Source organism: Musa acuminata, chromosome BXJ3-7 (genome assembly GCF_036884655.1).
Source record: "Musa acuminata AAA Group cultivar baxijiao chromosome BXJ3-7, Cavendish_Baxijiao_AAA, whole genome shotgun sequence".
NCBI classification, from domain to species: Eukaryota; Viridiplantae; Streptophyta; class Magnoliopsida; order Zingiberales; family Musaceae; genus Musa; species Musa acuminata.
This window is the reverse complement of record NC_088355.1, coordinates 6,199,763-6,222,583: the sequence shown is the minus strand read 5'-3', so window position 1 is coordinate 6,222,583 and position 22,821 is coordinate 6,199,763. Positions and strand designations below refer to the sequence as shown.

The following is a 22,821-nucleotide window of genomic DNA, read 5'->3' as shown; positions in this document are numbered from 1 at the left end:
AAGTATCGATCAATTTGGAGGGACCATCAGGATCAAGCCCCATCCTGGTCCCTGTTGTTGGAATACCACGCAATGTGACAGGTGGATCAAGATAGAGCCCGTTTCCAATGCCCATTTCCGGGGGAGTCGATGTGCCGGATGAATCAAGATCAAGCCCCATTCCAATGCCGGTTCCCGGAATGATGCCACGAGTGGATCTGTCGGCTGCATCAGTGCTTATTCCCGCAATGCCACATGCCGTCGTGGAGCACAGTGGCGTGCCTTGGAGGTGCCGATGAGGGTGATAGGGCTGGGGGAGCGAGGGAGAGGTAGCAACGGGGCCGACGTAGGCGGACAGCTCCTTCTTGGCGTCGTGGAGTTGTCGCTGGATTTGCTGCCACTCGTCCTGGAGTTCGTGCATGTAGCGTACACAGCCATGTACGGGGTCACGAACCCTCGCATCAGCCTCATATACCAGTGAGTCGGCGGCCTCCGGTCGTTGCTCGGGTCTCAGTTGAGCGAGAAGCCTTTGGACGTTGCTTGCCCCGAATACTCGATGCACAAGCTCGAATCTCACCATGTTACTCGCCGGAAAGCCTGATGCAAACACGCACTCCGGCTGGCACCTTCTCCTCATGAACCTGCAAGCCGCGCAGCTCGCCATCATGACAACCCACCCCTCCTTGATCGTATTGAGAACACACACAGAACAAAGAACTCGGAGTCGGCAGTGGCTTAGCGTTAGGGTCAGGGTTTCCTTTTATGACGCCCAAAGATCCTTGCGGAGTAGGAGACGAAGGCCGAAACTGATACCACACCTTACGGCCGTCAAACAGAACCTCTGAGATCGATACATCCTACGTGCTTTGCCGGTGGAAGCACGTTGAGATGCGAAAGGCTGGTCTCTTATCCTTTTCGATCAAACCAATAAGTAACAGGAAATTGAAGCAAAGAACAAAGAAGCAATCGTGATATCAGAAACAAAGAAAGGAAACCAAGAAAGAGAAGCGAGGAGAAGACAAAACACAAGATGGTATGGAAGAGATGGATTATGCTTCCTGGTGGGGAAGGAGGTTTCAGATTCCAACAGAAGATGAGATTGGATGGTTTGAAAGATTACACAAGGAGAAAAATTATCGTTATGATTTATGCTTTATCCAATAATAATAATAATAATAATAATAATAATAATAATAGAAAGTACAATGTAAATCCTTCTTATATTGTATGTGCACGCATTATTTGCCTACGTATATACACAGTGCTGTTAAGGTAGGTTGGCATGAGTTAAATGTTATTTCTTGATTTATGTGGTTGCTATGTGCTTTCTTGAAGTGTATTTGATGTGATTTGGAGTTGGGATTGGGAATAACAATAGGTGTTAACACACACCCAATCCATCTTCCCCATTTCCATATCTTATATAGTTTGTCATGCATGTATAGTAGCCTAAAACTTCATGAGTTTGATATTGACAATCTAAAAGACAATGAGAGATGATAACCCAAAATCTTTAATGAAGACAATTGAGGAATTTGGAAACCATTTTAAGAAGACCAGACAGTATTCTTATTACACAAGTATTTTGGAGCCTTGATCAGTATATTTATTTGTAAATTACCTAAATTTGTGACATAAATTATTGTTTTCCTCTCATGCCAAAAGTGTTCCAATTTTACATTGACCTGTTTTTTTGCATATAGAGAAATAGTTGCTCTTTTATTGATGCTTATAATCCAGTCTCATTCATCAAATATTGTCTTGGGTCTCATAATCATGTGTATAAGCTTACTGGTTGACCATAATATTGTTAGTCTATTTGAGCAATATACTTAGATGATTGAAGCTGGTAGTCGTTTGTTCTGTTCTTTCAATGAGATCTAGCAATATATGAGTAGTGGGGTTTATCTGAACATGTGTTGTTTCCTCATTCATTTCTTTGTTCATGTTCTCTGTGGAGGACTGGCAGAGAAGCTAACCATGGCAAGCACATTAGTTCAAACAATAAGGGTTCTACCAAGAAGGCATGTTAAGCTTCACCTGTCATCAACACCATTTAGTCTTCTTCAACCAAGTAACTCCTCAGTAAGTTGACTGGCATATCTGAAAGAATTAAAGTGCAGGGAATAATATCATTATGTCATCTGGATCAACAGAGACTGTTTGCTAAACTATTTATCAATACAGACTGCCACCTATGTTTTTGAGAAAGGATTTGACAGGTACTTGACTGACATATACTGATGCAACTCACTTGCAAGTGTGACAGATTCCTCACTGCATTTTCATTCTTTAATTGCTATCATTCCTTTCTATGGTTGGCCAGGAAATAACAATTCAGGAAAGATGGTAGTTGACTACCATGAGAAAGATCAAGTAGGTCCTCCATAAGTGATGTTAGAAAACCAAGAAACTGAAAGAGCTTCCCTCACTGTTTAGATTCAACTAATATTCTTGTCTTCAGTAGTTGGACATCACCTCTCAAGATTCCAGTGATTTTTTGTTTGACTAGTTGGCAGATGTCACCATGATTGATGTAACATCCTCCTCCTAGCTTGGATTTTCTTAGACTGAGATGGTGAGAGTTTGTCCACTACGATCAGCAGCAGATCAAATATATGAGCTGAGAAATAGTGTAGGAATGAAATCACTCCTGATTCAACATAACTTGCAAGGATTTCTCAAACGGCTCAAGACTACCAATGTCATCTCAGGCAAAGCTGGATGGTTGATTAGAACAGAAAATAGCTGGTTCCAAGCATAGTCAATTGGTAATACCATGCACACTGCTTTGGTTTGCTTTCCTCAAAAAGGATCCATTGATGCAAGTTAAATTACAGTTATGTACACAGGACACAGGCCAAAAAGGTCTCGAAGGAACACTACTCTACAAGCCAGTCCAAGTTGAAACATTCTTCGGCTACCTGAACGCGAAGATCGGGTATACATCTTTCTGCCTCTTTCCACAACAAAGCAACCTCTTCATCACATATCACATGTCCCAGAGATTTCAAGGATGAGGAGGATCTCGGTATAGTCCTCAATTGTGAACACTCCCTCATATCAATCTTCTCCAAGCTTGTCAAATGACCAAGCTCTTCTGGGAGTTCTCGGAGATTAAAAGACTGAGAAATGTCGAGATACTTCAATCTCTTCAGCCGACAAATAGACTGGGGAAGCCTCTTTAATGATGGGCAAGCATATACTCTGAGAATTTCTAAAGAACTTAGCTTACCGAAGTCACCAGGTAACTCTGACAAATCATGACAATTGGAGATGCTTATACATTGGAGTGAGCCGATATTGCAGATGCTAGATGGCAGCTTGGTCAAGTCAATACAATGGTCTATTGTTAGATGAGAGAGACGAGGAAGTGTCATGGAGAGATCCACCTTGGATCCTCTGAGGCTATTATTTAATTCACACAAAACAAGGGAGACTTTTCGCAGGTTTTGCAAGGGAACTGTGGTTTTGGGCAAAGGAGGGACAGCTATTTTCTCAAGCCAGAGGCTCCTCAAATTATTTAAAGTCGTGAAAACAGAGAGATTCTGCATCAATGTGCATGAGGTGCCATGGTTGATCAAAACCAGAACCTTGAGCTTAGGCATGGTACTGAGGAAGGGAGGCAACGAGTACTGATCAGCGGAAAAATTCAAAATGAGAACCTCAGCCTTGGGGAAATGCATCTGGAACCAGTCCGATTCTTTCATTTCACCTGCAACAGAGACGGTAAAGAGTCAATTTCACTATCAGACAAGCACAAATTCCATTTGAAGTATAATGACAGTGGAAGATCTGTCGCCAATAACATTAGTACTGATCACTATTAGTCAAGACTGTAACAGGGCAGGGTACATCTGTTCTACAGATGATGCAAATTATATTCCATTAACCTAATTAGATAGCTTAAAAAAGAGATATTCACATGAACCCTGTATATTTAATGATAAAAAATTTGAACATCAAATATAATCACTAGTCATTTGGAGATTTTGATCTAATAGAGAGGTAACTTCGCTCATTAAGGAGACATTGATGACTCCACAAATACATTAAGAACAAATCACGGTTAGACATATCATGCAACATAAAAGAGGCAAATAATCAAAGAACTTAAAAAAATCCAAAGAACTAAATGGCCATGCAAAAGTAGGAGTTGAATACCTGAATTAATTGAAACAATCTGTGCCTCAAATGGCTCATCCTTGTTCCTCTCCCATTCTCTTGGAAGTTCATTTTCCCTCCTTGGCATAATTAATCTCCTTCGACTAGTTAAAGGTTCACAATTGTTCACATGAAGAGCCAGGTCCCTCAACACATCATGTTGAGTAACGAAAAACTCCATATAACTGCTATAAATATCTCCAGCCCTGTTCCTGAAGTAGGCATAAGACTCAAGTAAGGTACTTTGTTGAGAACATGGAATATTCAGAGCAATCAGAGGCATTTCACTTACTGTGCATCTTTGAACAGAGTTAATAGGTTTTTATTTGAAAGCTCCACTAGAATGGCGAAAGCATCTTCTTCATCAAGATCATGGAGCTCCATCCACATATTGATTAGCACATCCAGAGGGATCCTCTTGTCTTCAGGAAAGGAGCCAAGATCTAGGAAACACTCCCTAACTTTGCCTGATAGAAATCCAATGGTTGATGCCATATGTTCGAGCAATTTATTCTCATGGGAGTCACATATGGCCTCTCCTCGAGCAAGCCTGTTTTTGGCTCTTGCCCAAAATTTTGGAGGCTGATCTCGTAAAGAAGCACCGATAACTTTCAGAGCCAGAGGAAGCCCTTTGCACTCCTCAACAACCTGCATTTAGGATTAAAATCAGTTCTAGTAATAACTGAAAACAAAACTATAATGGTATACACATAAAAGAAACACCGTTAACAAAGAAAATCATGAGCCTTGTGGAACAAATTAAAGATATGATAAGACTACAAGAATCATAATGTTTACTTATTACTTAAAAGAACTTGGCGGTCAACTAGTCAAATACTATTATATCAGACATAATACAAATCCATGAAATAGGATTAAAACATGGAAGTTAACAAAATGATACCAGAAAAATATTAAAAGATATATTCTGTGATAACTCAAAATTTTGAGAAATATATTTCAAAAAAATGAATTTATCATTTTTTTCATGCTTACTTTAAACCCATTTTGTGGAGAAATGTAATAAAGAAAAAAAGTGAAATAAGGCAGAAGAATGATAAGAGTTATGCCTAACCCTTTGCATCAATGAATTAAGAAGAATGCAAATAATAATGTTACCTGCTTTACCAACTTCTTGTCAGCAGTGAATGGTATAGATTGCTGCTCAAAAGCTGCATGGCAAAAGAGAGACAAAGCATCCTCTTCTCCAAGTAATTCTATCTCGTAATTGTTCTTGACAACCGAAGGGAACTTGAACCGTGACACCACAAGAATCTTGTACCCTGGAATTCTGAAAAGAAGTTCTTCAAGCACGGCAAGAGCCCACACATCATCTAATACCACAAGAACTGGTCCTTTATCTCTTGGCCCCAATTCCATCTGCCACTGTGGTATTTGATTATAAGCACCAAGAACCATATTACCAGTGATTTGTTCCCACAGCTTCAACTTCAAACTCTCCAAGTTTGGAGATTGTGATACAGTCTCGAAGTAAATTTTATCATTGAAGTAACCTGATGGAAAGAAAACAATCCAAAGAAGCAAAATTGTTAGAGCACATGCTCGCAACTGTTCTACAGTCATCTGAAGTTATATAGTTATGTTTTAGCCCAATTTCAGAAAGCAATCATCTAGTTTAGCAGATTGTAATAAGAATGTAAATATCTCTAGTCAATCTAAGAAAAAACAGAAAAGGAGAAGAAATCGAAACATGTTTCAGGTTTGCGAATCTCATTCAATAATAAAACAGACTACACCGAAACAAAAGTAATTAGCAGGCTACTCTAAATGATTGAAACTCTAGAAGTCAATGAGAAGCAGATGATCAACAAGCATGTCTACTGCAAGAAGTAATTAGCAGGCTCTTTAAGGCTTTTCTGGATCAGAGATGTGAAAAAGGTCAGAACTTTTTTTGAACCACTAGGCAGCAATGGATCAAAATATGAACTCAGAGGGAATTTCAAATTCCCAAATGCAACCTTCAATAAACCCAGAAAGAAAAAGAACAAGAACAACTTAGAGATAAAACATAAGCCCCGAAGACCCTTACTTCGAATCTGTGGATCCCTGCAGATCTCCTTGGCAAGCGTTGTCTTGCCACTCCCACCGATCCCCGAGATTCCAACGACCGCCGCCCTATCACCACCCGCCATTAGCATCTCTTTCACCCGCTCCTTTCCCACCCTAATTCCGACTCCCACTGGCTTCTCACCTTCTCCCCTCAGCACCAACCCCTCCATCATCTCTGCCACCGGTAACCCCGACGACGGGGTTGTCCCCACCGCCACCGGGACCGTAGCCGCCGCTGCCGCCGGCACCAACCCGCCCATCATCTCCGTCAGCGGGGACCCCGAGAACGGAACGCTCCCCACCGCCACCGGAACCCTCGCAGCCGCCAACGCCGCGGAGGCGGCCGTCATGTCGAGGGTCCGCTCGATGCGATCGAGGCGGGCGGAGTAGTCGACGCGAAGGTGGTGGACATCGGCGAGGACGTGGGCGGGCATGTGGCGTTCGACCCACCGGGAAATCCAGCGATCGAGGCGCTCCATTCGGTGGGCAAGCTGCATGGAGCGGTAGACGTTCCACCGAGGGGACGCGGCCGCCTTGCGGGCGAGGTCGAGGGCGAGGCGGAGTTGGTCGGCGAGCTCGGATAGCTGTGACTGGCGGTGCTGGGGGAGCTCGACGCCGGAGTGCCGGATCTCCTGGACGATGGGGAGCAGGGCGTCCACCGAGCGCTTCAGTTGCTCCGCCGCCGGCCGGCATAGGTACGTCCGCCTTACAACCTTCAGGAGCTCCTTCACCAGCTCCGTCGCGATCTCTCCGGCGAAGAACGTCTCCATCGTCACCGCAGGCGTCTGTCCCCGCCCGTCACCCCTCCGTTGGAGAGAAGGCACTTCTTGATGGAGGAGGGAGACATGGGAGGATATAATGCGGGAGAAGGGTAGTTTTGTCATTTCAACTACAACCCCAATGAGAGGTGCATTAACCCACGCAAGTCAACGTGGTCAATATATGTATATTATATACAATGATACGAATGAGATGACCTCAACACACTCTCTAAGATGATTGCACAAGTGAAAGCTCCAATCTAGCAGGGGAGCCATTAGCATTAGTTTTTGTAAATGAATTATCGAACTCCTGGAAACAGTGATAATAAAATTTACTCTATCAATGAATTATTCATCATTGATATGAAATTTCGCTTATTTGAAATGTATAACATTTATAAAACAGGGGAATGAGATACTAGCAATCATACATTAACCTTTTCTCTCTAATTTGATCATAAGAGACAACATAAATAGAAGTCTTTCTGGGAGCTGCTCAGTCATTCTTAATCCATCATATGATTGCTGAAGAACTTGACATTGTTGCAGCATATTTATGTCGTGGCCCAATTGACTGCTCAGTGAATCATGGGATTTAAGATGTGTGCATGTAACATTTGATGTTACAATAATCTTTTGGGTTAGAGTTGTATTATTATAACTTGGTCAAGATTAGGCCAGCATCTCCTTAATTTTCATAAATCACTTACCAAGTTATGCTATTAAACAAGAAAATTATCCCTTTTCTTCATTTTCATGTGTAGAATGAGTTCTTTTCAACGGAAGAGAAAGAGAAAGCACAGCATTACTGAATCTTTAATAGCAATCAGTAAGAGAAAGAGAATAGATCGGGAGCACAATCTTTTTTGACTTGGGCCAAAGGTTACATGGCTGTTGCTTGGGGAATAAATAAAGCATATTCTTCGTCACGTCGTCCTCAAACATCTGTAGCCACAAATCTCTCTCTCTCTCTCTCTCTCTCTCTCCAGGAATATTTTATATAAGTATCTTGCAAAGAGTCCTAATTGTTTATAGAGCCTTGAAGCAGAGGGGTCAACCATGGCATTATCAGGTCGAAGAGAGTCTGCGGCAGTCGTGTTCTTCTAAGTAGTGTTGGATCCTTTGTTTGGTGCATGACAGTACTCTTACGGGGGAGTTCAAGTCAAAGAAGGATGCTTGTCTGCGTGGCTTTCGATTGCTTCTATTTCGTCTTTTGTTGACATGGATGAACTTGGCAGCAGTCCTTATCAATGACTTGCACTGTTCATCAGAAGGCATTGTTCTGATGTGCAACCTCGGTCGGTTGGTTGAAGCATCAGAGGATTGGAAGGTGTTCTATGACACAAACATCGACGACATGGAGAAGAAAAGAAGTCTCTCACGGCAAGCTGTTGCGCAGATCTCAAACAAACAAGGATTAAATCTGTGCCTCGTCTAAATTTGTCTGCCCATTCGTGTTGAAGTTAGAGATAGAAGAAAGAGGATAGTTGTGATCGTGTCCAAGATGAGGAGTCCTCGATTAGAATCAACCACCGGTAAGAAGTGTGGTTCTTATCTTGATGATTTGATGCACCTCCAACTCTGTTGAATGGTGTTTCGGTCTCTTCCCATTACGACGCTCATGAAAGCGGCCTGCACTTGACTTGCAACAGTCGTAGATGAGTACATGCGGATCACTCTCAGCGTCATGTCCTGTGTTGCTGGTAGATGGAGGACCACAGCAAGAACACCATTAAGTCTCAGGCTAAGATTTCAAAGCTTCTGCCTAATTCTTCATTTGAATCCTTGGTTACTGTTCATAAATTCCTTGCAAGCATGAGATACCTTAACATGTTCATAGACTGGTTCATATGACTTTACAGGTAATTCGGATGGTAGAGAATGGAATTCACTGTGAAGACAAATATGATCTGAGCTTACACGATAGAGTCTTTGGAGTCGAGGATGGTGGAGCATTCTTTTTGGCTATCAGTATTCTTGATACATACACCACAAGTTCTTCATATCCACAGGTTTCTACCAGTCAAAATCACTGAAGGATTCTCAACTGTTGCAGCATGTGAGTGTGAAGGTAGCATGAATTCAACCATGCATCAGCAAGCAACAAGGAGAGAAAGAATCCTTGAGACCACAGCATCAATAACTTGTTCTTCAACTTTCTAGTCTTTGATTCGCTCTTACAGTGGCTACAGAGGGTTTGTTGAAGTCTCTTTGGTCCAAGGAAACAGATGAGCCAACCACCCACAGACTTGCCACTGGAGGATTCCTTTTAATTCCTTGTTTCCCTTCGGTGGAGTGGTGTTGATGTCTACACTGGCAGAGAACCAATACACACGTTTTACGATCTCAACTGCTCTCTCTCTCTCTCTCTCTCTCTCTCTGAGTCAAGGTCGTCTATACGAATTAAGTTCTTTGGATTCACACCTGCACTGTTATCTCATGGTCGCTTTAGACAACAGCATCATCCATCGTTGAAACCAGAAGAATGCAAGTGATAGGTACAACTTGAAGAAAGATATCTCAATAAAGCTAGCTTGGTCAAGTTTTCTAGAGCTTGCATGAGTCATCGGGAAGAATTCAAGAGCAGTAATGAGCTAAGGAGCTAACAAGCATGGATTTCAAATCCAAGAACGTATGTACATATATTCCGGATTATATGACATGTGTTTGGGCTGTGAGGATAACAAGAAATTTAGCTGCCTCAATTCTATCACTGTCTTCATTATAAGTGCTGTCGAGAATTTATTTATGCATATTTATCACGAACAAATATGTGCTTTAATATAGTGTTTGTGTATATTTATATCATTTAGTATTTTAATAGACTTGGATAGCTTTTATATGTGTTTTATACAAAGTAGGTTGTGTAGTCATCGTACAAAAGTAAAACTGTCCAATAATATATCATCCAGATAGTTATTTTGGAAATTTTCTAGTTTTATAGAGTGGTGCGGGGTATCAGCTAACACAATACTAAGGAGTTTATCTGGATAACATATAGTTGGATGAGCCTTTGAAGTAGTGTCTAGGGTTGGTTCACTATCTTGTTTCACAACATTATTATGTGGATACTTATGGAGACTTTTTGTTGTGACAAACCACCTTAGACCATTTATCTTGCAATCATTTAGAACTTACAAAGTCTATATTTGTAATTTGTATTGTTAATCAAGTGTTTGCTGAAATAATTACTTATGAGATCTCAAGTTACATACTTCTTTTAATCTATTTTCTTTTTTGCATGTCCTTAAGGGATCATAAGAGATTTCATAGAGGTTAACCATTTACAGACAAACACGTAAGATTACCGCATAACTTAGATAAACTAGCTAAATCAGTGATAGATTGTATTATATCAGAACAAACATACTTAAAAAAAACTTTACATTGTAAACATTGGAGACCTATTGGGTTGCATTGAGGGTAGTTAGCAGGCATAACTGTTTAAGGAAAGAAAATGTATAGACATAAGGTAAGGAGTCACTCAAAGAAGCAAGCATCTGAAATTTTTATTTAGAGAAATGACCAACCCTTCACGTGAGAGGCACCACAAGGACAAGTGAACTGAAAAGAACACGTGACACACAAAAGTTGAGATGGTTGAGTTTGAGCTATGACTTTACATTGGCAACTGAATTTGACGGTGCTCAAGGTAAGCGGGGTGTTTAACAAATGATGAGACCGTGTAATGAGAGATGGGTTAATCAATAAATAAAAGAGTTATACAAAGATCATAGAGGTAAGGATAATTATTAGTAACCGGCTTGATGCATAAAATACAATCCTCGAGGAGGCAAGTAAAGTTAAGCAATCTTTGTCTTATCAATTCTTAAGAGAATGAGCAAAACCAAGTATTTTAGTTCTCTTATTTTTCCAATAAAGGAGCTATACATATGTTTGAAGACCCTTCGAAAAATCTTAGTGGAAGATAATAATTGTCAGTCCTTAGTAATAATGATCAATTATCATAGAGTAGATTGTCCACTTCATTTTATAATAGAATATCAATTGAAATTGAAAGTGTTATGAACCTACTTGAGGTGACAACTAAGTAGAAAATGAATCGATTAGCAAATTTTACGGAGAAAAAACTTTAAAAATTTTAAAGTCTATAAAGCGATACTCGTTAAGGTTCCAATAGGCATCCATTCAATTCAAGCGATGTGAGATATTTTAGAGACTAACCACAGTAAGGAAAGTCTTTCCTTCATTTGACGGATTTAGAGGAATCAACAAGAGCATCATAACTGGATCGACCCCACACCAGAGTTAGAGTCATTGATGAGTTGAAGTAGTATTGGCGGATTAAAGTTCAGCTACTCAATAATAGTGGCAAAGACCGGTTGGGACTCAAGAGGTATGTTGTAATTAGAGCAAAAAATTAAAAATTCAATAAAGGTACGAAGATGCAACGTTTAAAAAGATTTCGATAATGACATCAAAGAAATAAGTGAGGGAGAATATCATATTTTTTGATGTGATATTTGTATATGTTTGTGTCATTCTTCATTCTTTGCATAGCATGTAGAGGGCTAGCAATAGGCTTAGTAGCCCCATTTTGGTTTACTCTTGCGGTTATTTTAGTTTTGTAAACGTAAGTTGTGTGTAATAGTCACACATAAGCAAAATTGTTCAAAACAAAGCATCCAAGTAGTTATTTTAGGGGTTTTCTAGCTCCATATATGATGTAGAGTATCAACCAACATGACACTCAAAAGCTATATGAAGGAATAAAGTATAGGAGAATATCATTTTGTTTGATGTAATATTTGTGTATATTTATGTTTTTCGATTTTGTTCATATTTTGTACGGTATATAGAGGGTTTGTAATAACTTGACAATCCTATTTTGGTTAGTTCTTTTGCCTATTTAGTCTTGTAAACATAAATTATGTGTAGTCATCACATAGAAATAAAACTATCCAAAAATAAACTATCAAGTAGTCATTTTGAATGTTTTCTAGCTTCGTAGAATAGTAGAGAGTGTCAATCAACATAGCACTCAAGAGCTACCTATATGACACATGGTTGGATGGACCCTTGGGATAGTGTCTAAGGTTGGTTCGTTATTTTGTTCCGATGTAGTGTTATGCAAGCACTTATGAGAACTTTTGATCGCAGTAGACTATCATGCATCATTTATCACATAACCGATGTAGTGTTATGCATTATTGTTTGTTGAAATGTTAGTTATAAGATCCTGAATTAAATACTTCTTCTAACTTGTATTCAAGTCCTTTAAAGGACTATAACAGATTTTAGAAAGGTTGACCCTTTATAAATACACATGTAAGAGTATCGTATAAGTTAGATAAAATCAATTAAGTTCATGATAATATATTGCCCAACTTGAGTGACACATAATAAAAATAATCCTAAGTGCAAGATCATGTATAAGATTAGCACATAGACATCTTTATTATATCCCTATTTCCTTAAATTGTATAAGATGAGCACAGACATTTTCAATAGATTAAACATCATGTATACGATGGCAAATAACTTTTTTGGTTGGAATCTCTAATTTAAATCATAATTCTAATTTCCTACTAGTTGTATTGCGAAATATCAGAACACCCAAAAGTGTTTTCTAGTATTTATATTAATAAATTTTAATTATATTTGAATCTCTTATCTAAATCATAATCCTAATCTCAAGAATAACTCAATCTCTCCTTCAAATAATCAGTACTCCTAAAATAATTAATCGTGATTTGATCCAATATTTACCAACTCGCGATCTGACCATCTACAAGTTCTTGATTGTCAGCAGCCTCCCATATGACACGTGTTTTTGCAATGACTGGGCCTAAATGCATATGCAAAGTGTGCGTAGTCCAAAGCCCAACAAACAATGATTGATTCCAATAGCAAGGATATCAAATCTTAGATGTATTACAAGCAATATACAGTAAAATAAAATAGAAACACCCCAATAAAATTGGAGGCTAATTATATATTGCTCCGATAGTTAGTTGTGTTTAGTATTCTAATTCTTATATTTTAAAATATTATATTAACATCCCTATAATTAAAAATAAAATAATTAGGTCTATTTATCCTTTAATTTTATCGATGAAAAAAAATGATAAAATGATAATTTTAACGTTCAATAGTGGACGATGATGTCACTGGCATTAATGGTGATGAATCCCTCCCACTTGGCATCTACATCGGTGTCGACGTAGACGCTGAGTGACTATCGCCCTCCAATCCATACTCCCTCGGCAAGCTCTGTACCGTCTCCGACCACCTCCCTAACAAGTGGTCGTTGCTATTGCATGAGACCATCACCTCTGCCCGCGACTCCTAGATCATCTGATGCCTCGTTCCTAAACGACCCGAGATCCTCGCTGGAGTCTTTATGCTCCTCTTTCACAGAGCAGACCCCGTTCCAGGACTTGGTGGAGGAGCACGATGTTGACATCCTCTGGTGGGTCTACTTCGTGTGGGAGGAGTCGTGCTCCTCCACTAGGGGGATGTTCGCTCCATGTGAGAGGAGGAGCCATGCTCCTCCACTAGGGGGATGTTCGCTCCATGCGAGAGGAGGAGCCATGCTCCTCTACTAGGGGGATGTTCACTCTGTGTTGGAGGAGGAGACGTGCTCCTCCATCAAGGGCATGTCCGCTTCGTGTGGGAGGAGCTGTACTCCTCCACTAGGGGGATGTCTGCTCCATGCGAGAGGAGTTGTGCTCCTCCATTGGGGAGATATCCGCTTTGAGCGGGAGGAGCTGTGCTGATCCACCGAGGGATGTCAGTGTCGTGCTCCTCCACCTAGTGGGTTAGCATGACTCCTCTCGTACGAAGCGGACCCACCGAGGGTGCCAGCATCGTGCTCCTCCACCAAGTCCTAGAAGGGGGTCTGCTTTATACGGGAGGAGGAGCGGAATGACTTCGACGATAACCCCGGGCCATTCGAGAATGAGACATACGAGGAGAAGCTAGCAACACTATTGAACATTGCGATGGTGTGCATATCAATCGAGGTAAAGAAATGATTGTCGATGCAGGAGATGCTACAGATGATCAGGGAGGCACGGGTGAAGGTGATGGTCTCGTCCAATAGCAACGATCACTTGCCGAAGAGGTGATCGAACACGATATAGAGCTTGTTGAAAAAGCATTGATCAGAGGGTGACGGTCGCTTAGCATTTACACCGACGTCGACACTGCAAAGTGAGATGGGTCCACCATCACCAACCTCGTTTGTCGAACGTTAAAATTATTTTTTTTTTAATTTTTTTATTATATTTTTATCAATAAAAATAATATTATTATGGTAAATGAAATATAATTATTTTACTTTCGTGGCTATAAAAATATCAATATAATTTTTAAAATATAAAAATCGAAATGCTAAAACAATTTACTACTGCTAAAACAACTTACTACGAGCAACAAGGACAATATGTAATTATCCCTAAAATTTAGGCACTTAGTCAAGAGTGAATGATCATGCAAACAAGTCTTATCTAATATCACTTGCATTATATTAATAGCAGCTCCAATTTTGCAGTTTATCATTCGATACATCACATTTCAACTAGATTTTATTTCATCGGTATCTTACTGCTTCGCATACTTATAATTCATTTGCAGATTCCCACGTCACTTGGCCTTCTTGAAATGAGATATCTGGATGTTCTCCACATCCAGCTTCTTGAAGTTCCCCGCCGCCCTTGTCTTCAAGAACTCCCCCCAGTTGTACTCCTCGTAGTTGGCCGGGTTCTTCTCGTCTACCAGCTCTGCCAAGGGCTTCACCATCACGTCGTGCGCCGGGTTGAAGAAGAAGGGTATGGAGAACCTCTCCCTCTCGGAGTTCACCGACACCCTGTGCTCTGTACTCTCGTACTTGTCATTGCTCCACACCTGCGATTGCCGAGAAGTGTTCAGATGGACTCGACGCATGCAGAGTTGAGGAGAAGAGTGATCACCTGAACGATGTCACCGACGTTGATGATGAAGGAGTTGGGGATGGGCTTGACGCGAATCCACTCGCCGTCGGACCGCCTCCTGACGTCGAGGCCGCCGACGTCGTCCTGAGCGAGAATGGTGAGGGCTCCGGGGTCCTTGTGGCGGCCAACGCCGAGGGCGAGGTGAGGGGAGGGGCAGGGCGGGTAGTGATTGAGCCTGATTAAGCTGGTCTGGTCCTTGAAGAAGCCATGCAGTCGCTTTGGCGGCAAGCTCAAGGTCAGTGATATCAGCTCCAGCAGCTTGAAAGCCAACTCCTCCGTGGCCTGAGCATACTCAACAAGTGCTTCCCTATCCATCACAGATGAAGAAGCAGAGCTTGAAATTTCCAACCCCTGTAATTCCTTCTGCAGATCCAGAAGCTAACTTTACCTGAATCCATGGGGAAACTGTGGCCACTGGTTGCGGAGCTCGATCAGCCTATCGACGCCTCCACCAGCGTCGGCCGGCTCGTGGACCACGTAGTCGAACACCTCCTTCCAGTCCCGGACGTTCTTGGTGTTCTCCGCCTCGTAGTACCCCAGCGGGTTCACCTCGTTCCGCCGCACACGCCGCCTCTCCTCCGGCGGCAGCGCGAAGAACCCCCTCGACGCGGCCCACGCTCGTTCCACCACCGCCAGCGGCACCCCATGGTTGATCACCTGGAAGAAGCCCCAGTCACGGCAAGCCGCCTCCACCTGCGCCACCAGCACCTCCAACCCCGCCACGAGTGGTCCCCCGTGTTGTTCGAGGAGGTGGAGAGGGGAGAGGTCGATGAGGGGGATGCCGCCGGCCTCGGTGACGGCGGGCTTGGGGCGGTGCTCGGGGGCTTGGATGAAGGCGGGATCGAATTCCAGAACCATCCCTGCACTTCCTCCTCTCTGCTTCTTTTGTCCCTTCCACTTTATTTAGATTGGATTTATTGGTGCATCTGAACGGAAGGCTGTCACTTCGTCGTAGGGTGTTGAGCGACACTTCAGCTACGTCAGCCAACCTACCTGGCTTGTTGCTTAAGGAAACCATCGGGTCCCATATACGGATAAGGAGTCCCTCCGACTTACCAGCAACTCCAATCACAAAGCAGGTCTGTGGCTCGGGTACGGAATGATGGGTTTGGGTTATGGTAGTACGATTAGTTTGGGTTGGGTTGGGTTGGGTTTGACAAGTAAGATTTTCAAATCCAATCATTAAACATCGAAATAAATTGAATCTTTATACGATTGGATTCAATTAAAATATGATAATTTGAATCGGAGTTGATTTGGATTTATCTAACCAAATTGCTATAAATATCTCCAGCTCTGTTCCTGAAGTAGGCATAGGACTCAAGTAAGGCAGAGAATTGCCATTGGAGGATTCCTTTTCGTTCCTTGTTTCCCTACAGTAGAGTGGTGTTGATGTCTGTACTGGCAGAGATCCAATAGACACGTTTTACGATCTCACTTGCTCTCTCTCTCTCTCTCTGAGTCATGGTCTTGTGTGAGACCAGCTTTTTTGGATTCACACCAGCACTGTTATCTCATGGTCACTTTAGACAAAACAGCAGCATTCATCATTCAAACCAGAAGAGTGCAAGTGATGGGCACAAATTAGAGAAAGATATCTCAATAAAGTATGCTTGCTTGGTAAAGTTTTCTAGAGCTTGTATGAGTCATCACGAAGAATTCAAGAGCAGTAATGAGCTAATAAGCATGGATTTCAGATCCAAGAAAATATATACTTATATTCCGGATCAGATGACGCATGTTTTTGGGCTGTGAGATGGAGTCAATTCTATCTTGTCTTGGTTATAAGTGCCGTGGAGAATTTATTTATGCAAATTGATCGATGCATATTGTCATGAATAAACATGTATATAAATTGGTTGATGCAATGTTTATATTTTTTTAGTATCTTTTAATTTTATTCGTATAAAAGGTTTATAGTAGATTTGATAATCTCATTTGAATTAATTTTTATGTTTATTTTAATATTATAAATATAAATTATATACAATCATTACCTAGAGATAAAACTATCTAAAAATAGGACATTCACATAGTCATTTTAGGAGTTTTCTAATTTCGTAATGTTTTGTTCGTTGTCTAGGGCTGATTCGTTGTCTTGTTCTATAGTAGTATCATGTAAGCATTTATGACGACTTTTAATTGTGATGAATCACTTTGGATCTTTTATCGTGTAATCATTCAAAGCTTTGAATGATGGTCTTGAAAGGTGCATTAAGAGTTGTATTGGCGAAGAGTCACAATCTAGCCAGTGCATTCATGGTGAAAAAATAGTGCACAATTTATATAGCAAGACAGAGTAGTACGTGAGAATGATGGTATCTAAAACTTCTAAAGGGAAGGATACGAAAAGAAAAATTACTCGAACGAGACAGATATCAAAGAGAGATAAGTTTTGATTCTCTAAAAGGAGAATCATATGTAACTGATCGCACATATTGATTGAATACCTCAAAATGATAGCTCCATAAAGCTCATTGGACCAAGTGAATGATGAGAAGTCATTACATGATCTTGCACGAAATAATGTGTTGGTAAATGCATTATGAGATCAATTAGAAGAGTGACCCTAAGCAACATCAAATAAATGTATACTTAGAGTTGATATGAAGATCGAATACAAGGGATGGTTGACCCATGGAATGTAGGCATGAGGGTCACTATCAATTCAATGCAAATCAATGAACGAAGCAACTTGGGTAGAACTTGGTGAAGTGCCCAAATTGTATGAAAGGAGTCGATATAGAAGATAGAACATAGAATAGAGATATGAAGTTTTCCGTGATAGAGGTCAAGGACATGAACTCTTACAAAGGCAAGAGTAAGGTTATATCATTCCATGGATCCCTCGTTCTAATGGAGTGAACTCATCTTGCATTATGCCAAAGTCAAAAAGAGCTTTGAGCAACATTCACCTTATCTCTGTGAAGCAATTAACGATAGGATTAAAGTGACTCATCTTGTGGAGGTGAAGTTTAGGTCAAAAGGCCTTAGTATGAGACAAGAGACCGCAAAAGATGGTACTCTTGAATAATATATCATAATGCTACCATTCGAGTTATCAAAAATGAAGCTATGCATAACGAAGATTATGTTGGAGACAAAGGCCTAAGATCAAGACAATAACACACCAGTTTCAATAAAATCAATGAACTTCGAGAGCTACTAAATAATAGACTGTCTTGTCTTAGAGTTATGCTTTGTCAATGTGTGACCGGATGGACGAAAGTTAATTACTAAAGAAACGAACACACTCAAAAGTCATAGATGCCTTACGATATATTGATAGAGGCCACACATGGAGAGATTACCGTCCGAATTCATCTTACAAAGATCATAATATAATGGAGATGTCACTAAGAGCCGACATGGTGCAATAGATCATAGTAGGATAGTTCAAAGCAATTTGACACACGATAGAATTTTTGTGAGGGATTTAATCATATAGAAGTATGATCGGGCGCTATTGAGACCTCCACTTCGGTGAACAATATGATGGCAAGAAGGATTATGGATTCAAAGAATAAATATCATTATACCATAGATGTAGGTCTTCCGTGTGTGTATCAAATTTTGTATTGAATGAAAGCCTTTGTCATCAACATATGGGGGCTATATATTACCAAGGGGGATTCCGTATGTAAGTACCAATAAATCCCATGAGAGACTTGATCATAAAAGGTATGATCAGAGTGGCTAGAAAGTTGGATTACACTAGAGCTTATATTCACTTCGGAAGCCCAATAAATTAGAGGACAAGATCGAGTAAGTGGGCGTTGCTACTAAGGACACAAAGGAGAACAAAATCAATATGGGACCTATAAAATGATGTCGAACATCATGCATGAGAGTTATAGTTTATCTTTTCTTAAGCCAAGGGGAACTGCTCGGAGGAACACATATGTGTTGAAGTAAGTGGTCAAAAGAGGGAAGGAAGCAACGACGAGTCTAGAGGGTCTTAGCTACCAAAAAATGAAGCATCAATTAAAATAAAGATAAGACTCGGAGAAGTGTTATATTGCCGTTGAGGCAAATATATTGATTATGAATAAAGGGACACAAATGTGAGATGACAGATTGTAGAGTCATGGGTATGGCAGCACTATAGTACCATAGAGATGAGACTTTCATGGAATTATTGATCCATTGCTTTCATGAAGAGAAAGCGCATGATCATAAAAAATGCCGAAGAAGTTGAGAATGTAGAGATAAACTCTTCAAGTACTGAAACAAGACCAATGGATAGAGGCTGGGGAACTTTATAAGATCAATATCAATGAGCTTCTCATTAAGATTGTTGAAAGCATGAGACTTTAGGTCAATGTAGGAGTGCTTGTTAACACCGATTGTCTTTTTCACTTTTGACTATTTTGATGAAAAGTTTGTTGATATTTTCTGCTCAGAAAAGGTTTTGCCCATCATCTTAACATGTCCCTCACTTTCGTTGACACCTTTTCAACACCACGTACCAACATTATTGATGATTTCGAGTCGATGACACCTTCACTCGGTTTCACCCATTCTTACTTTCGAGCGACTCTACTCATAGGTGTATTATATATTTTTTAGGCATAGGTGTATGCGATAAAAATGATAAAGAAGATGGTATAGTCTTAGAGACAACCAAAACTATTATAAACTTGCTCCAAGTCGGGGTAAAATTTTACTCTTTTTAGGTAAAACTTTTTGCATTCGAGAAATTTGATGGTAATAAATAGGCAAATTATAGTAGCTAACTTAACACAAGGAGTACAAATACTTCGAGTGCTTCAGAATTGTGAACAAAGAGCATGCGAAGACTAGTAACTAATTTGATGCATAGAGGACAACTCTCAAGGAGACGAGCGAAGTCTATTAAATTTTATCTTCTCAACTCAAAGGCAAAATCGAGAATCTAAGTTCTTTTATTTATCAAGCAGAGAAGCTCTACATATATTTAAAGACACTTCAAAGAAGATTAATAAAAGATAATAGTTATCAAATTCTTACGATGATCAATTCTACCAAGAGTAAACTATCTATTTTATTTTTTAATAAAACATCAATGGAAGACAAAAGTGACAGGAACATAACTGAAAGCGACAACTAAAAAAAGAGAAATCAATAAATAAATTTTATAAATTATATTATGTAAAATCGAAATACTAATTTTTGAGTACTTATATTAACAAATTCTAATTCTCTATGCACCACTAATCTAAATCATATTTGTAATCCCACGTGGAACTTGATCCCTTCTTAAAAAATTAAGAATTCTAAAATAATCACTCGTGATTTGATCGGCTTCCAATATTTTACCAAGTGGCGATCTAACCATATGCAAGCTCTTGATTGTGCAAAGTGTACTACCTCGGCCATCAAAATACCTAATTTACCCCAGCATAGAACCCTCGTCCAATCGATGATAGATCTCGATAGCATCATGAAAGGATATCCAGTCTTATCTATTACAAGCACTATATAGTAAATTGAAATAGAAACATCGCAATAAAATTGGCGCACTTAGTCAAGACTCTATGATCATGCAAACAAGTCCTCTCTAATATCACTTGCGTTATATTAATAGCAACTCCAATTTTGCAGTTTATCATTCAATACACCACATTTCAACTGGATTTTATTTCATCATTAATCCTACTGCCTCGCGTACTTATAATCCGTTTGCAGACTCCCACATCACTTGGCCTTCTTGAAATGATAGATCTGGATGTTCTCCACATCCAGCTTCTTGAAGTTGCTGTTCTTCCGTGTCTTGAAGAACTCCCCCCAGTTGAACTCCTCGTAGTTGGCCGGGTTCTTCTCGTCTACCAGCTCTGCCAATGGCTTCACCATCACGTAGTGCGCCGGGTTGAAGAAGAAGGGTATGGAGAACCTCTCCCTCTCGGAGTTCACCGACACCCTGTGCTCTGCACTCTCGTACTTGTCATTGCTCCACACCTGCGATCGCCAAGAAGTGTTCGGATGGACTCGACGCATGCAGAGTTGAGGAGAAGGGTGATCACCTGAACGATGTCACCGACGTTGATGATGAAGGAGTTGGGGATGGGCTTGACGCGAACCCACTCGCCGTCGGACCGCCTCCTGACGTCGAGGCCGCCGACGTCGTCCTGAGCGAGGATGGTGAGGGCTCCGGAGTCCTTGTGGCGGCCGACTCCGAGGGCGAGGTGAGGGGAGGGGCAGGGCGGGTAGTGATTGAGCCTGATGAAGCTGGTCTGGTCCTTGAAGAAGCCGTGCAGTCGCTTTGGCGGCAAGCTCAAGGTTAGTGATATCAGCTCCAGCAGTGTGAAAGCCAACTCCTCCGTGGCCTGAGCGTACTCAACAAGTGCTTCCCTATCCATCACAGATGAAGAAGCAGAGCTTGAAATTTCCAACCCCTCTAATTCGTTCTGCAGATCCAGAACCTAACTTTACCTGAATCCATGGGGTAACTGCGGCCACTGGTTGCGCAGCTCGATCAGCCTATCGACGCCTCCACCGGCGTCGCCAGGGGAGGGGATGACGGCCGGCTCGTGGACCACGAAGTCGAACACCTCCTTCCAGTCCCGGACATTCTTGGTGTTCTCCGCCTCGTAGTACCCCAGCGGGTTCACCTCGTCCCGCCGCACACGCCGCCTCTCCTCCGGCGGCAGCGCGAAGAACCCCCTCGACGCGGCCCACGCACGTTCCACCACTGCAAGCGGCACCCCATGGTTGATCACCTGGAAGAAGCCCCAGTCACGGCAAGCCGCCTCCACCTGCGCCACCAGCACCTCCAACCCCGCCACCAGTGGTCCCCCGTGTTGTTCGAAGAGGTGGAGAGGGGAGAGGTCGATGAGGGGGATGCTGCCGGCCTCGGCGACGGCGGGCTTGGGGCGGTGCTCGGGGGCTTGGATGAAGGCGGGATCAAATTCCAGAACCATCTTTGCCGTTCCTCCTCTCTGCTTCTTTTGCCTCTTCCACTTTATTTAGATTGGATTCTTCGATGCATCTGGACGGAATGCTGTCACTGTTCGTCGTTGTCCTTGGTCGGACAGTAACGCTTGTCGTAGAATCCTGAGATTAGCGACACGTAACCTGCCTCATCCGACCTACCTGCCTTGTCGCTGAAGGAATCGACCCGGCGCATATACACACGGTTCAATCACGAAGCAGGTCTGTGGTACGAGGACTCAATGACGGCTTTGGGTTGTGGTAGTGAGATGATGATGACGAAGGCGGTGGGTGATAAATTTGGGTTGGGTTGGGTTGGGTTGAAGCCCGAGCGAGGTTGGATGAATCAGTGCGCAAGTGCGTTTGACAACTAAAGGTTTTCAAATTGGTTCGAATCGAACCATTAAGCGTCGAAAAAAATCACAATTTTTTTAGATTCGATTATGTTAAAGTAAGATAGTTCGAATCAGAATCACTTCAGATTTACCAAACCAAACTGCATTAAAATTCAATTCAATTCAATTAGACTTATTACCCTTCATTGATTTATTTTAACCCTAAATTACTCTTCATTTCTTTCACCTCCTCTTCCTTTTACAAAAATTACAAAAAAAAAATTAATATTGATAAAAATAATATTATGAAATTATTTTTTTAATCTTATTTTAATGTCATTTTCTGCATGTGACAATAATATTTTCTTCGCCGGAGTCGACGACATGAGGAGAAACTTTTATAAATATAAGGATACCAATATAACTTTTAAAAATATAAAAATTAAAATACTAAAAATAATTAACTATATAAGGTAATTTATAATTAGCCATCGATTCAGCTGCTTTGGACCTCCAATATTGAGGCAGGTATGACTGAGAGAAAAACATGGAAGAAGTATAGATGGAAAAATATGCCGTGGCTGAAAGAACCGCTAAGCTAGATTCTCATAATAGGATGATGATAAGAATGTAGACTAGCAGGCACCG

General features: G+C 41.2%; 3 protein-coding genes across 3 annotated transcripts; all 3 read right to left on the bottom strand.

The window, feature by feature from the left end:
• Positions 1-2,769: 2,769 nt before the first annotated feature.
• Positions 2,770-7,047, bottom strand: LOC103990310 (putative disease resistance protein At5g47280). Its single transcript, XM_009409396.3, has 5 exons — positions 6,194-7,047; positions 5,263-5,657; positions 4,436-4,791; positions 4,144-4,355; positions 2,770-3,694 (listed from the first exon to the last, which is right to left on the bottom strand). The coding sequence occupies exons 1-5, from the start codon at positions 6,981-6,983 to the stop codon at positions 2,862-2,864; spliced, it is 2,586 nt and encodes an 861-aa protein (XP_009407671.2). The 5' UTR covers positions 6,984-7,047; the 3' UTR covers positions 2,770-2,861.
• Positions 7,048-14,442: 7,395 nt separating this feature from the next.
• On the bottom strand, positions 14,443-15,828 carry LOC135643762 (protein LATERAL BRANCHING OXIDOREDUCTASE 1-like). Its single transcript, XM_065161100.1, has 3 exons — positions 15,318-15,828; positions 14,909-15,236; positions 14,443-14,843 (listed from the first exon to the last, which is right to left on the bottom strand). Exons 1-3 carry the CDS (start codon positions 15,785-15,787, stop codon positions 14,583-14,585), a joined length of 1,059 nt encoding a protein of 352 aa, XP_065017172.1. The 5' UTR covers positions 15,788-15,828; the 3' UTR covers positions 14,443-14,582.
• A 4,624-nt stretch (positions 15,829-20,452) lies between these two features.
• Positions 20,453-21,959, bottom strand: LOC135643761 (protein DMR6-LIKE OXYGENASE 2-like). Its single transcript, XM_065161099.1, has 3 exons — positions 21,341-21,959; positions 20,932-21,259; positions 20,453-20,866 (listed from the first exon to the last, which is right to left on the bottom strand). The coding sequence occupies exons 1-3, from the start codon at positions 21,826-21,828 to the stop codon at positions 20,606-20,608; spliced, it is 1,077 nt and encodes a 358-aa protein (XP_065017171.1). The 5' UTR covers positions 21,829-21,959; the 3' UTR covers positions 20,453-20,605.
• Positions 21,960-22,821: the final 862 nt, after the last annotated feature.